Source organism: Oryx dammah, unplaced genomic scaffold (genome assembly GCF_014754425.2).
Source record: "Oryx dammah isolate SB20612 unplaced genomic scaffold, SCBI_Odam_1.1 HiC_scaffold_22, whole genome shotgun sequence".
Taxonomy (NCBI): Eukaryota; Metazoa; Chordata; class Mammalia; order Artiodactyla; family Bovidae; genus Oryx; species Oryx dammah.
In genome coordinates this window covers 21,038,894-21,055,418 of record NW_024070206.1, presented here as the reverse complement: position 1 = coordinate 21,055,418, position 16,525 = coordinate 21,038,894, and the positions used below count along the sequence as shown (strand labels likewise).

The 16,525-nt window shown below is 40.5% G+C and overlaps 1 protein-coding gene across 6 annotated transcripts in view; it reads left to right on the top strand.

Moving 5' to 3' along the window:
• The window catches only part of PTPRM (protein tyrosine phosphatase receptor type M), a 660,655-nt gene that overhangs the window by 391,108 nt on the left and 253,022 nt on the right, over nucleotides 1-16,525 (top strand). For all 6 annotated transcript variants that reach the window (XM_040264647.1, XM_040264643.1, XM_040264646.1 and 3 more), the window contains exons 10-11: nucleotides 1,072-1,273; nucleotides 4,074-4,176. In XM_040264647.1, coding sequence (XP_040120581.1) covers nucleotides 1,072-1,273; nucleotides 4,074-4,176 — 305 coding nt within the window. The remainder of the gene's footprint in view (nucleotides 1-1,071; nucleotides 1,274-4,073; nucleotides 4,177-16,525) is intronic.

The following is a 16,525-nucleotide window of genomic DNA, read 5'->3' as shown; positions in this document are numbered from 1 at the left end:
GAGGCCTGGCGTGCTGCGATTCATGGGGTCGCAAAGAGTCGGACATGACTGAGCGACTGAACTGAACTGAACTGAGCTGAGGCTCCCTCGATGGCTCAGTGGTAAAGAATCCACCTGCCAATGCAGGAGACATGGGTTCGATCCTTGAGTCAGGAAGATTCCCTGGAGAAGGAAATGGCAACCCACTCCAGTATTCTTGCCTGGGAAATCCCATGGACAGAGGAGCCTGGTGGGCTACAGTCCATGGGCTTGCAGAGTCAGACATGACTGAGGACATATCCACCTTGTTGTTGTTTAGTTGCTAAGTTGTCTACATCAACTATACTTCATTTTTTTTAAGGATTTTTTCAAATAGTAATAAAATGAAATAAAATGTTCAGCTTCTCAGTCTCACCAGCTATGTTCCTTGTGCTCCACTTGTGGTTAGGGGCCACCACGCTGAATAGTGCAGAATAGAACCTTCCCGTCCTGACTGTCCTATTGGACAGCTTTGCTCTAAAGAAGAAAATGAATAGGTCACATCACAGACACCACAGTCATAACATCAAGAGCTGCTGACGAGCATCTAGGATTTATTTTTGGAGCAGATATCTTTTCCCACATGGAGTAGAATGCTTAAAAGTACCCTTGTTCCCAATAGACAGTAATCCTCTTCAGTGCAAAATCAGACTCTGGCCCCTGGGTGAGAGATGAGGCCATCTCCTTGTTGGGTCTTATCTGTTTGAGTTGGTTGCCTATTTTGTTATTTTGTTTTAAGCTATCTATAATGTAGTTTTCCAACATGACATTTTGAAAGCAAACAACTTCAAGGTATTAGCTTAAACATGAGCTCATTCTTTATGTCCTAATCTACTGGCTTTCCATTCCTCTGTCTATAAAAGTAATAACTCGTAACAGTTTTGGCCAAGTTCCTGTGCCCATTCACTGGCTCCAGGATTGGAAGAGTCCAAGGGAACAGGAGAGCTTATCATCAAGCTTCTGACAGTGTGTGCATCACGAGGGTTTATTGGATAAAGACGCCATCTTGGTCCATCTGCCCAGACACTTCATCCCATTTTTATTCTCTTACAGATCACCTACAAAGCAGTCAGTTCCTTTGACCCAGAAATAGATCTATCCAATCAAAGTGGAAGAGTTTCAAAACTGGGAAATGAAACCCACTTCCTGTTTTTCGGACTGTATCCAGGAACCACGTACTCCTTCACCATCCGAGCCAGCACAGCTAAGGGCTTTGGACCCCCGGCAACAAATCAGTTCACCACCAAAATATCAGGTATCATACATTCATGAGCTTTGTCTTTTATCAGAAGTAGCCTTTGAGTACTGTCTCATTCCTGTTGTCAAGTGTGGAAAGCTCACCCAAATGTACACATAAATTCATATTTGAGAATGTATGAAAATCAGACTCATGAAATTCGGTGAAATGCTACAAATATTTACCAGTTGGGAGCTTCAGATCGTCATCCTGGTGAGGAAGTAGGCACTTATTCAAGAGTGTATATTGGAGAACTTTAGTGTGAGCAGAAGATCCTGTTCTGAGGACCCTCTGCCCTCTTCCATCCCAAGTTCCCAGAGCAGCCGGGTTGTGAAAATGTCTGTAAGGAGATCTCTCATGATGAAATGCTCAGCAGAAAGGCAGCTTTACGTGGAGTCCCTTCCTGAAGGCTTAGCCTTCCCTGGACCCTCACCATTAGTGGTTTCACAACCAGAAAAGAGAGGGGTCTACAGGCAGTGGGGAGCAGGGGTAGCCAGGCACTTATATTCGCCAGCTCTTTCCTTGTAGAGACTCAATTATGCCACCCAACAAAAGACGTAACTTGGGAAATATTTCTGGGCATGTGCGACTGTGCAGAAAATGTCTTTGAGCTTCAGACTAGAGGAAATGGAGTTACCATCTGGTGTGGGAAATGCAGCAGCCATAAGTGCAGTCCCAGGAACATTTTTCTCCTCCATTTTCCCCCTTTGAATCCAAGTGCAGAAGTATTTGAGTTTGGGCTGTGACTGGTTGTGGGTTAGAAGAGTAGGGTGGGGGTGAGGGAGGTCACTTCTCATCAGTCAGGGTTAGCCAAGTGATAGCCTGATTTTCATGCCTGTTGTCCCTCATCCCTAGTTTTCTGAAAGGTTTTACGTTTTCCTTTAGAACTGAAGTTTTGAGGAAGATAAACTCAAGTACTGTAAGCATTCTATTAGGTTTTGAGAGAGGAGGGAGGTTTGGAATTTTGATTTTAAGCAGGTATAGCTTAAGGGATAACTTTGCATTGTGTAAGAGCTAATTTATGAGTACAAATTTAACTTGAAGTTTAATAGGCACTTGACAGTTGATAGAAAGTTTTAGCTCATAAAAGCAATGTAGAGAACTGTAAAAGAGGAAGAATACTTGGGAGGTTGGGAAAATGACATTAAGTGGTACAGATGGGCAAGTAGAAAGACCACTGGGCATGGAATCAGAAAATTTGAATCCTAGCTATTATTTTCCCAAGTACTTCTTCTCTAACCTTGGTCAAGTGAATTTACCCTGCATGTAAATCAAAATGGTATTAATCTGGTGTATGAATTTATCGTGGAGATTTAAAGAGGTCATGTGTGCCAATGTACATAGCTTCACATTCCCCTTTTGGGGGTGACTTCTCCCCATGGAAATCCTATTTCCAAGGTTATTATCTTTAAGAGGCTACTCTTCTAGAAACTAATTCATTTTTCCCATTTGTGTTAGATAAAAGTTCTGGTTAGCATGAGTCTGATCACTCTTAGCTCATCAGGTTCTGCAGCTCTGTCCCAAAGCAGAGCCAGTTAACATCTTAGTTATGCTGGAAAGGTTCATTAGTGGTAAATATTTGATTTTTATAGTTCAAAAAAATTTTTATGGTTTATGGACCCCCATTTTCTACTTTCATGGACCTCCAAGAATTACTCTCTATACAAAATGTGATTTCTGTGTCATGAATTGAAGTTCATTTTTAGTAGAATTTGAGCTAATTTTAGTGCTGAGAAAATCCAATAAATGGACCTGAGCTGTAATCCATGTCTTTTACATAAAAGGTTTTTATATGTAAGAGATTTTAGAAACTGTATTTGCAAAAAAAATGATCTTTAATGTTCTCATCAGGTACGTAGACCTGAGGGTCTTAAAAAGGCCATGTGCCCCCAGCCCCAGCATCACAGCCTTCATGAAATGATGTCTCGTGTCCACAGTGATCAGAAAATTATTCAAGAGCTCCATTATCTTGTCATAATTAGACTTAATCTAGAAAACAAAGAATGCCCAGAAATGGCCTTGGAAATAGGATCTGTGCTGAGAAGAGATTGAACGTTTATAGAATTATGTTTGCCCCAATCTCTTTGTCTGTTATCCCTTTGAGTTCCCGTAATAACCCTACAGGATAATTTTTCCTGTTTTAAAAGATGAGTAACCTAAAGCTTCAGAGATAATAATTGTCCCTGAGCTTTCATGCTGGTCGAAACAAAATGCAGCAGAAAGTCAAACCCAAGCCTTTCTTACTTCAACTCAGTATCTTTCTCTCAGTCGTACTTTCCAGAAGAGCCCACAAGTCCAGCAAGGCCCTCTGACTCCGAAGGACCTCTTCAAATCTCCAATGAGCCTTTGGGACACTAGAAACCTTGCCTTAGATGGGAGAACTGAAATGATCAGTTTTATGATCTTAGCGATTATTTCTTAAATTTACATTTAATTTTTTTAGAAAAACATATGTACATAAAAACACACAAATTAAACTTATTTTACAGTTTGCAATATAATTACAATGAGGTGCATGAATGTATGGGTGTAATGGCTACATCCATCAAGGGAGAACCCAAATCAATAAACAGAGTATTACCAACACCTCCTAAGTCCGCTTATGCCCCCTCCCAGGTTAGACTCAAGACCAAAGTCAACACATGCTGATTGTAACAGTTGTCCCTCGTGTTAGGGGTTGGGCAGATACATAAAGGCTGTTCATGGCAATTTATTAATAGACTAAGTGTACTGTGTTCTTAGTGCTCATTGTAAATGAAAGTAGGAAGCAAAGGCAAACCAGAAATCATTAGTCTCCTGTCTCCTGCATCTTCCCCAGCACCCTCCATGCCAGCTTATGAACTGGAAACGCCCTTGAATCAGACAGACAACACAGTGACGGTCCTGCTGAAGCCTGCACACAGTCGAGGTGCACCTGTCAGGTATGGAGCCTAGAAGGGGTTGTTTTAGGTGAAAACCCAAATCAGATGGGTTCATTTCTCCCACGTGCCTTCTAGGGATTTGCCGCAGACCTCAGTCAGCATGTAAAACCGTGTCCTTATGAGTTCTAATTAAAACAAAGGACTGAGGGGAAAGAAGGGATACAAATTTACTATTTGTATCCATCATGGAAATCTATAATCCTTTGATGTGAGTGATTAAGTGTTGTGTAAGGGGTTTGATTCTGACGCACCTGGTTGTTCTTTGAAGTTAAGGAACAAAAACCCCAGTCTGTTCAGAGGTGGCTTTCCTCCTAAAAGGTAATTGCTCTCTGCAGTTTAGTTACCCATGGGCAGATGGTATCAGTGTCCTGAGTTGTATTCCTTAAATAGACATTGTGAGTTATTTTTGTCTATTTGTTTTGTTTACATGGAGTTTTAAAGCTTTAATCTTTAGTAAACCAACTAATCTTTCCATTGTGAATGTGTACTATATAACTATACTCTTTTAAAGAAACAGGTGATTGGAAAGACAATTGTGAAGTCTTTATTTGAACAGATTTAGGTTTATTACCACCATGTAGACCCCATTTCTCATCACATGATGATTTATATAGCCAAGAAATTACAAATTATAACTTTTACAGTGAATGAATAAAATAAATATATTCTTCTTAGGAAGGAGCAAAGGAATGCCTGAATAACTCTTGAATATGAACTTGTCATAAGCTCAATAATTTACATAAATGAAATTTCTAGTCATTTCAGAAGTATTCCGATATTTTGTGCTATCAGAATCGCTTCCCTTCAAAATAATCTATTCCTTTGAATAGCATTCTCCAAGGAAACATTTACATTCACAAATAAGGCTGTGTGGGGTTCATTTCCCTGTGCCTTTTGTAGAGTTTTATTTCATTAACCTTCTGAAACCTGGCCTTCTTTGATCACGTTTTCTCTACAGTATCAAAGAGTGAGTCATTGAACTTCCTTCTGCCTGATAAGATATATAAGTTTCAGTTCACAGGCTCAAGATGAAAAACAGATAAGAATCAGTTGATAGAGAGATCAAATTAGAGTAGAAACAGACATTTTTATTTGAAAACCCTACAAAATGGCAAGAGACAACTTTTAAATTACTCTGCTTTCTCAACGTAGTAGCCCCTGTAAGGGATTTCGGATGGCCATTCATTGGTGCAGTGAGTGAGAATGCTCTGAAATATGTAAAAGCTCTCTTCCAGGTGTAAGAATTATTTCTGCAAGAAAGGCAACGCCACTGACACTACCCAGGCCTTTGGAGTTGATATGTGTGGTGCTGAGGGGTTGCATAGACTGAATGACCCAGACTCACCCTCATTAGATATCTGACCAAGACCCAAGCGTACCTATAACCGCAAGTCAGACTTTGTTCACTCCAGAACGCTGAATTATTATTAAAGGAAAATGCACTCTCCAGCCGTGGCCTTTAGAACATTGTTTTTCTCTGACCAATTTAAGAGCTGCCCAGAGTCAGCAATAACAGGCCATGAGGACAGGAATCAGGGTTGTGTCGAAAGGCCTTGTGATGACATGAGGGGGTGGAGGTCATTTACTTTGAGAGCCTCCAAACTGAAGGAGGCTGAAATCCTAACCATTTCTCCCACATTCTGTTCTATTCTTACAGAAACTCCTTCACTCTTTTTCGGTTCTTTTTGCTTCTTTCCTCCTAACCTTTTCAGCTGGATTGTCATCTGTATCTTTGTGTAGGTCTTTCCAAGTCTTAAGTTTTCCAGTAGCATTTCTTTGGGCAATCCATGTTAGTCCTCTCCCTAGAATTCCTTTTCTTGTCTTTCAAATTTGTCAGTTGTGTCCCAAATGACTATTCACGTTTTCCACCATCTGCCTTGCTAAGACATGATTTTGTTCTTTTCCTTTACATCTTGGGCTTCCCTGTGGCTCCGATGGTCAAGAATCTGCCTGCAGTGTGGGAGACCTAGGTTCAACTCATGGGTTGAGAAGATCCCCTGGAGAAGGGAATGGCAACCCACTCCAGTATCTTGTCTGGGAAATCCCATGGACAAAAGGGCCTGGCGGGCTGCAGTCCATGGGGTCAAAAAGAGTCAGACGTGACTGAACTACTAACACTTTCACATTTGTTTTTAGGGATTCTGGAGCTTTACTAGTTAGTTGGAGACACCCTTGGGCTTTTTTTTTCTGTCTACAAAAATACAAATTCAGATGCTGATCAGGGTGTCCAAAATGCAAGGGCCCCATCATTTCATCAGGCCCAGCTCTAACTCTGAGAAGATTTCAGTTTATGTTGTCATATGCTCTTTCACACCTGTCATACCGCCTGATTTTCTAAGTTCAGCACTGTTTCGCTCTTATGAAACATCATCTTGTTATTGGCTAACCATTCCTGGAACTGGCCAGGGTCACTTTGCATTCTACCTGTATTATGCCTGCTTTCACAATGTTAGCAACTTGAAATGAACAAATTTACTATTTGTATCCATCATGGAAATCTATAATGCTAGAATAGAGATCAATTCTTGTGGCAAACTCTTACATATCATTATAAAGAAATCCACTACAGATGCTACCATTACTGGAAGGATGCTTGTCTTAAATGGGAAAATTTTATTGGCACAAGTTTGAGAAAGGAAATTATCTCCGACTCACCTGTCAAAAAGATATTTTTTGCAGAAAAATGAATATTCTCTTCAAGGGATTCATTATTATAGTGCAGCATAATGGGACTGATTATCTATTGAGTAGATAGAGGCCCAATATATCTAGAAAGACTAGTTTGGAAAAAAATTGTCTATAATACTCTCAATCTAAATGGGTTATATGAAAATTTTCAATTTCATTTAATGTTTAGAGAAATAAGAACTCTGAGTAGGGAATCAGAGGGACCTAAAATATAAAGCCATAATGTAGATTGAAACATTTGAACACATCTGGAAATTTGCAAAATGCACATGTAATCAAACTGCAATACAAGAAAGCTTTTCCCAAATGGTAAGATAAATACGAGAAGAGGAAATGGAAGTGAACATCTGTTAGCTTTCCTGGATTTTGCGCAGTATTATGTGTTCAAAAGTACTGTCATTGTGTGATTGCAAAGAACCCATTCTTTCGATTGATTTGATTTTTCTCTAATCCATATTCATTGGTGTTGAAAATTTAGTCATACTTCACTGAGGCACTTCACTAAGTGAGGTGGTTGTATATTGATTCCACTACAGACACTCAAACTTGCTTTATGCAGATTCTTGAAATTGCACTAAACTCTCAGTGTAAGTGATTGTTGTCTTTTTATTGATCAACACACCAGCTCTGTCACATAAAATTATTTAAATCCCAAGATGGCCAGGAGGAACACAAAGTCCATCATTCCGGAAGGTAAACAGGCACCCGGGACAGAATGTTAATGTCTGTCCTGTCCGTGGATTCAATTTTTTTTTCCTTTAATAAGACGAGGAGAAGCTTCATTTTCTTTTACTCATTTAGAATCACCTCTATTCTCTCTCTTCTCCTCTCCACTGTTTATTACATGCAGACACAGTCCAACAGAAAAAACCCTTATAATCTGGCAGTAAAAGAGCAACTCTAAATAAAGAATGAGTTGCACACAAAGTGTTGTGCTTTTCTTGCACTGACAGAAGTTCTGTCTGTGATTTTACTCCCGTGATGTATGTGTTTGTATTATAATCTGCTCTGTGCAGTAACCCTCATTAATGATGTTTTATACCTTCTAATGGGCTGTAGCTTGAGACTCAATCACGTTGTTGTAATTCAAATGACTCTCATTTTTGTTCTTTAGGCATTGTTGCTTTAATTTGTTCATAAATGTTTTGGAGCTCTGTGTCTTCTTAATTAAAACTCAGAGCTTGAATATGTTAACTAATTAAATATTTTGATATTCATTTCAGTGAAATGTTCAAAGATTACCAAATCATTCTTTGATTCATTCATTCAGGAGAAACCATTGAGTGGGGAAAACATCTATTACGGTTGTGAGTCTGCAGGGAGAAATGGAAGGAGGGCAGAAATCACATCAGCAACCAGGACATTAACACTGAGGCTGAACTGTGTGAATATAATTTTAATTCATGGCAGCAACTTTGTTCTAATAAAGAGAAAGTCCCAATTTTTTTGTTGTTGTCATTGAAATATAGTTGATTTACAATGTTGTGTTTAACTTCTGCAGTACAGCAAAGTGACTGTTAGACATATATATGTATAACTTTTTCAGATTCTTTTCCACTATGGTTTATCGTAGGATATTGAATATAGTTTCCTGTGCTGCAGAGGAGGACCTTGTTTATTCATTCTATATATAATACTTTGCATCTGCAAATCCCAACCTCCCAGTGCATCCCTACCCCACCCCCTGACCCCTTGGCGACCCTGAGTCTGTTCTCTATGTCTGTGGGTCTGTTTCATAGATAAGTTCATTTGTGCCATACTTTAGGTTCCACATGTAAGTGATATCACATCGTCTTTGTCTTTTTCTTTCTGACTTACGTCACTTAGTATGGTAATCTCTAGGTCCATCCTTGTTGCTACAAATGGCATTGTTTCATTCTTTTTAGAGCTGAGTAATGTTCCAGTATATCCATACCACATCCCTCCTCTTTACCCATTCATCTGTTGATGGACATTTGGGTTGCTTCCATGTCTTTAGCCCTGATTATTTTAATGCTGTGCATTGGTAGTCATCAGAGACTTATATGTGGTTGGCCTCTCAGTTGAATGCTTCCTCAACAGATAGGTTTAAAAAGCAGTTTGTGAATAGTTTCTGTGGCTGAAAATTGGGGCCAAAATCTTAAAGCAAATAGGAACTTCATTGCATTAATAAAGAAGAGCAGAGGGCATAAGGAATTGAAGGCATATTTTGCCTTACTTTTTCAATGTGTGTTCTAGTTAATTAAGATTTCAAATGAGATAGGAAATATTTCTTGCTAGTCAAAGGCAAGCATAAATGCTTTATTCATCTAGACCACTTCTGATTTAAAAACGAAAAACTTGCATCGTGTAATAGCTGCAGTTTCATATAGAAGTCAAGAATTTGTTTATTTTTATATAAAATATCCAGATTTTTGTTAGAACTGATTTTGCTTGTATTTGTCATCATGGTAGACTGCAAACGTGTACTGTTTTCATTTACTCCTGTACTTTTTCCTCATGCTGTTTTGCCTTACATAGTAAAGTGGGAAACATGTACTGATATTTAAGGCTTGTTGTTAACTTCTGATGTTTATTTTTTACTCATATTACTCATCAAGGGCTTCCCAGATAGCACTAGTGGTAAAAAAAAAAAAAAAAAACAAAAAAACAAAAAAAAACCCTGTCAGTGCAGGAGACATTAGAGACATGGGTTCCATCCCTAGATGAGGAAGATCCCCTGGAGGAGGGCATAGCAACCAACTCCAGATCCCATGGACAAAGGAGCCTGGCGGGCAACAGTCCACAGGATCACAACAGTCAGACATGACTGAGCATGCATACACTCATCAAATATTCTTTTGTAATAAATTAGGTAGAAAATTTTAAATGCATTAAAAGATGCTATTTTTCTCATTATACAGCTCTTCTCCTCTGAAAAATCCACTCTTAGTCTTAAGGTGAAGAGCAAATTTTCATTCCATCGAAAATAAAGAGGCAGTAGAGCATGGGGTCTCTAAGAGTCTGACACGACTGAGCGACTTCACTTTCACTTTTCACCTTCATGCATTGGAGAAGGAAATGGCAACCCACTCCAGGGTTCTTGCCTGGAGAATCCCAGGGATGGTGGAGCCTGATGGGCCGCCGTCTATGGGGTCACACAGAGTTGGACACGCCTGAAGCAACTTAGCAGCAGCAGCAGCAGCAGCAGCAGCAGAGCAATTGTATTTATTTAAAGAAAATGTGTTCCATTTCTCAAACGTGTTCCATTTGATCTTGGCGCTATATGGGAAATGAGCTTTATTCTCCTTGTGGGCCTGCACTCACGTCTCCGGCTGGGTATAACACAGCAGTTTTTGTTAAAGAGACTCAGTGTGAGAGCACCAGTGAGTCTGTGACACCTGGCAACTCGGATGGGACGGTGCAACTAACCTTGTCGGTAAAAAGAAAGAAAGAGTCCGTTCTTACTAACAGAAGGTGTGAGATAATCCCACACTTGGTTCTAAGAAGTTGCCTGTCTTAGGAATTGCAGTTGTTGGCATACGATTGACTACGGTTTAGAAGTTTGATGTTAGGAAGTATGGACCAGATCTTTCTTAACATTTTTTAAAGCAGCAGCAATCTGTGTGATTGTCTCCCATTTCTAAGCCCCAGTAAAGCCCCTTTCCCTCTGTTGTCGCCACCTTCTTGGACGCCTTGCTCTCTTCCCCTTCACGCAAGAAGCCTTTGAGCGTTTCAACATTCTAGGCTTCTTGTAAAGATTAAATGAGGTAATATTTTTCAAAACTCTTCCAACAGAGCTTCACACACACTTAATGCTATGTAAGTGCGTTTGCGCTGCTACTCTTCAGACTATAGCATAAGTGGCTCACGTTGTTTCTTTTCAGAAGACTAGCCATAGACTTCTAAGTTTTCCTTTGTTTGTCTTATTCTCTTCAAAACTGTTATCACAAAAATCTGATCTGACATGAAAAATAAGAATTCCGTAACTGTCTCTATCAATAAATTCTAAGTAGAATTCCTATGAATTCTGATCTCTCTACTGCATTTGACAGTTTGATTGCCTCTGGCTACCTATTTATTTCAGCCTTTTTGAGTTTTGAGGAATTGATGCTATAAATAAGTAATGAACTGTCCCCCAAATGTACAAAAACTCTTTAAAAAGGTTAGGGGTTTCTCTGTTGAACCCTGAGTCATTAGCTAATTACAGTCTTTATCAGCTCTACTGAATAAGCTTAACCATAAAACAGAAGGAATCCTATCTTCTGTTTTGTTGTTTAGATGCTCAGTCGTGTCCAGCTCATTCCCTTCTTGTTGTTCAGTCTCTAAGTCAAGTCTGACTCTTTGTGACCCTGTGGACTGTAGCCTGCCAGACTCCTCTGTCCATGGTGTTCTCCAGGCAAGAATACTGGAGTGGGTTGCCATTTCCTTCTCCAGGGATCTTCCTGACCCAGGGATCGAACCCACATCTCCTGCATTGGCAGGCAGACTCTTTACCTCTGAGACACCTGAGAAGCCCATAGAATGACTCTAAAAGTCAAGTTCACTATATGTCAAACTGACAAAGAGTCAGGGAGACAATTAACTTGTTTGGCTCAATGGACTCTGATGTTCTGTGTACCCTCAAAGAATCTGCTTGTCCTTTCACTCTCTTAAAATAAAGGTATTTGTGATTCACTGGGCTGGCCTGATCTGGGGATGAGAAGTGTGTTATACTTACAGAGGGTTGGCATGGCCGGATGGGAGGAGAGGAAGGGAGATGGGGCTGGATCAGGTGACCCCATGCTCCACACCAGGGGATGAAGGTGCAACTGCTAGGCTGTGAGCAGCCATCCAGGGCTTGACATAAGGAAAATGTGTAGGAACGATCAGCCGGAGCCTGGAGGGCAGGTTAGCTGGGCAGGGTGAAGGGCAGATGTGACAGAAGAGGTGCACCTGGGACCCCCAGCCCTGCCCAGGTTCCTTTCATCCACCCAGTCGGATACTGCTAACCCTTAGAGCAGGGCTCTTGTAAATGCCAAACGCTAATTCTCCTTAGGAACAGGACTTCGGGGAACCAAAAACATTTAGTTTTTCAGAAGAAAAATAGAGAGAATGTATCGCCTAATCAGGCTGATTGGTGATATTAACAGTTGAAAGTATTATTGAAGTGAATAAAAACTAGCTCAGCCATGACTCTGATAATTTATTGGAAATTACTTATCATTTGCAAATACTTTTTAGACCTCAACTTCTGTAAACAGCAAACAGGCAGCATGATTAGTCCCTCTTACTCAGAAGAACCTTCTGGAGCATTCTGTTTTTGCTTCTCTCTACATTCCTTTGCTGTATCACCCTGATGCCTTTGCCCTGAGCCTATGCTTGGCACTTTGGGGACGATTATTGAATATTATACATGTTGGCATGTGTTTCAATGCCTGTGAATGGATGAGGCGCAGTGTCTTGCTTACTGAAAGCCAGAGCACAGAAGAAATGAATGCTCCAGGACGCTGAGCAGATGCGTGTGGCTAACTCTTGACTGGGAGCAGGGAAGACTCAAGTTTTTGATCACACTATTTCTCATCTTTTTTTTTTTCATTCCTATACCCCGAGAAACCCGTGCTTGTCTCTGCAAAGATAAATGTCTGAGGTTAGAGCTACAGATTACATGAAGGCCCTTGAACATTGTTTATAGTGGAGGTTATATGTTATATGTGACCACATCCCTGGAGGTGAGGTCAGTAGCACTTTGCACCCCCTTCCCACACTAACCAGGACCCCAGAAGCCCCCCATCGGGGTAGGGAGGCAGACGTACAAGTTGAAGTCACTGTCCACTGACGATAGAGAAAGTTACTTGCTGTTTCTTTCCCCTCATCTATCTGGACCACAAGTAAATCTTACAGGTGAATCATTTAAAACCCGTCTGTTGTAAACCCAGAGACCCAGAGGTTACAAAGGCCTTGACTTGGACAACTTACCACCTGACTGACGAATCTCAGCACTGATCTGCCGTGAGCTCTCGGTACCACTGATCTTCCTAATCACGATTATTGATTCCACAGAGTTGAAGTGATGGGTTTCCAGACATGTTCCCAGCTAAGACTGAGAACCTTTGGGAGACAGGATCTTGAACATTTTGACGAAGACTAACTGATCTCACTACAGATGCCTTGCTTTCATTTTTTCAAGTGTTACAATCACATAAGGGCTTCCGAGATAGCTCAGTTGGTAAAGAATCTGCCTGCAATGCAGGAGACCCCAGTACAATTCCTGGATTGAAAGGGTCCCCTGGAGAAGGGATAGGCTACCCACTCAAGTATTGTTGGGCTTCTCCGGTGGCTCAGATGGTAAAAAATCCACCTACTGTCTCACCATCCTCGCACTGTGACTTGAACATAAAGATGCTTCGTAGATATTTGGTAAACAAATAAATGAATAATTGGCTAATGTTGGTGCTCAAATTTCTTACAACACTTTGGCACTGTTACAAAAGGCAAGATTTTCACTAGACTAATAACCTCAGAGAACTCTTACCACTTCTCACTGAGCAGGGCATATACCGATACTAGACAGGAAACACTATAAGGAAACGCAGAGAAATGAAAAAATGGGACACAGAGAGAGAGGGAGACCTGGGTTCGATCCCTGAGTGGGGAAGATCCCCAGACACCCCACTCCAGTATTCTTGCCTGGGAAATCCCATGGACAGAGGAGCCTGAAGGACTGTAGTCCATAGGATTGCAAAGAGCCAGACACGACTGAAACAACTAAGTGCGCACACACATAATCTCATAAATACGTGAGAAAAGACTACAGGTTCGAAGAGGCTGATAAAGTCCATCTCCAGGCAGACAGTAAAAGCCAGTCCAGGGAGCTGCTGAGAGCTTTGGGCTTTGGGAGGCCAGGGTCCGCTTGAAGAGGACCTGACCACTCTCCACAGGTATCAGCACCTTGTGGTCCTATGGGTGGCGGGTGGGGGGCATAGCCATATAATAAGAACAGGTTTTCTCATTGTCCTCGGCAGAGAACATTTACTCAACCAGCACTTCTAAATATGCACAGTGTAATTGTTTATGATGAGAACAGCAAAGCACAGGAACATGCTGATGTGCCTTCTATCTCGCCAAAAGCTATTTTATTAAGTCTGTTATTACATTATGCTTGTGAGGGTTACCTGTACTTGGTTTTCAGCGTCTTCATTTAAGTAACACTTCATTCTTCAATCTGTTAGATATAGAATGATTAGGGGGCATTGTTCATTTTTTCCATATCATCATATCCCTTTGGAGTTATTCTCTGTCCCAACCTTTCATTTCTCTGCGTTTCCTTATAGCATTTCCTGTCCAGTATCGGTATATGTCCTGCTCAGTGAGAAGAGCTCTCTGAGGTTACTAGTCTGGTGAAAATCTTGCCCTTTGTAACAGTGCCAAGTGTTGTAAGAAATTTGAGCACCAACATTGCCAATTATTCATTCATTTGTTTACCAAACATCTATGAAGCATCTTTATATTCAAGACACAGTGCTAGGATGGTGAGCAAGCTGTATGAAGAGTTACTGAGGGCATGTGACAGAGAAGGAAACCCAACAAGGAGATCAGGATGTGCTGTTTAAGCTGAAACTCAAAGGAGTTGCAGGAATTGACCAGTCAGTACTGGAAGACCACTGTAGGTTCACTGAAGAGAGGAGCAGCCCATAGAACGGCCTAGGATCAGAGAAAGTAAAGAGGTGTAGACAGTGGCCATCCCAGAAAATGCAATTAAAACTGCATACTCAGTAAATGAAGTTTGACCGGCACTCAAGAGTATTAATTAGATTTATGAATTTAATGTTGAAAGTGAGCCTTTTCCTGGGCTAATCATTATGTAAAATGTATGTAAATGTAATAGGAAATCCAAAAAGGTCGCAAAATGATTTTCATAATTTAGTTTCTGAATATCCTTCAGTACCTCAAACCTAATTAAGTGTGCAATAGATGTTTATTGAATTGAACCTCATCTTTTCCTTGTGAGCAGAAGTCATTATCACTGACGCCTTTATAGATGAGAAGCTGAAGGTCTCAAACCTCCAGGATTTTATATTTATATTCTAATCACTAAATAAAAGTTAAATACTACACTCTTCCATAGAGTACAGAAACATAAGATCCTGCTTTTACCCTTGGATCAATCGTATTGTTATTAATAAGATTATATTCAGAAGGATACTTCAAAGGAATCATTGTTAAAAATACACATTTCATCAGAAGGTAACTAGAATCTCACATGCCTATGCTGAAGCCTTTGAAACTTCTCCTGCTTCCCACCTTGTGGGGTCACTGACACCCCTCCCTTTCTCCTTTTCTTTCCATCCCCCCATAGATGAGAAAGAGGGTTGGGAGGTAGGCGAAATGGATGAAGAGGGTCGGCTGCATGGTGATGGATGGTAACTGGACTTGTCCTGGTGATCACTCTAGAATGTGTACAGATGTTGAATTTTAATGCTCTACAGTGGAAATCTATATTCCAAAAAGCTGGGGACCATAGAGAATTATTACAAAGAATTCTCTGAAAACAATGAATTCTCATCAAAGTCAACTAAAAATGTAATGAAAACTTTAAAAGGTAATTTATTACTGGCTATTTTTTTTTTTTTTTAAAGAACACTCACATGGACCAGCAGTCTTCGGTTTGCATCTGGGCTGCATTGTTTACTATTGTGTGATCTGGGTATCTATGAACTCTGAGTCTTTCTTTAGTTCTGAAATTGGAGTCCACACATGACCCATCCATCTCATGACATTGTCGTGAAGGTTAATATGGTGAAAGTTCTTTGTAAGCTGAAGTGTTGAGAAAGTATAAAACTGTAATATCAGACTTTGCTTAGCAGAAATATTGACTGGATTGGTGTTCAATTTTTATTTGCTTTTTTTCTTGCTTTTGGTAGTATGCCTAAAATTTCTCATCATTACTGCCTTTAACTTTTATACCAGTATACACCATTATCACTTAAGAAGGATCTGTGTTCTAAAGGAAACCCATACTTTGACATTAAGCTGATGGTCACTGAAAGAAATGTGTGTGATCATTCTGTAAAATTATCAGAGTTTTAGAAAACCTGTTGTTCCATCAAAACCCCACAGTGATAAGAAAGAATTGTTGGTTGGAGTAGTTACAAACAAGGGCCCTTTCCTGGGAAGGGAGATGTAGAAATGTTCAGAATCATCAAATGTGCAGCCAACTCCAGCATGGAGTTTGGTGACCCTGGGTTTAGATCCTGGTGCTTATATGCCCCATGATCTCAGGCAAGTGGCACAACTTTTCTGTCTCATTCTCCCCCTGAAGTAGATGTGAGTGAGAATGTCCACCTCCGAGGGCAGCTGGGAGGTGAATGACGGGAAGCAGAGCTCTCAGGACAGCATCTAACACAGATGTCCTCTGCCCATTGTAGGAAAGCCCTTCTTATAACTGTTGATGCTATTCTGGTCTGTGAAGACGCTCATGTCTTATAGACAACAGAGTAGCCCCTTGTCTTATGTCTGTGTTGCAGGAAAGCTTCTAAGTCCCAGTAAAATACTCCTGAGCCTCAGTGATGATCTGACGGGAATAATAATTATGATAATAAAAAATGAAGCGTTATTGTGACTTAGATGGAGCAGCTATAATGTGTCAGACCCATGCTTGGTCCTTTATGAAATGATTCTAATTGTCAGAGCAGACTTCCTGCTCAGATGCCCGCGTTCCATG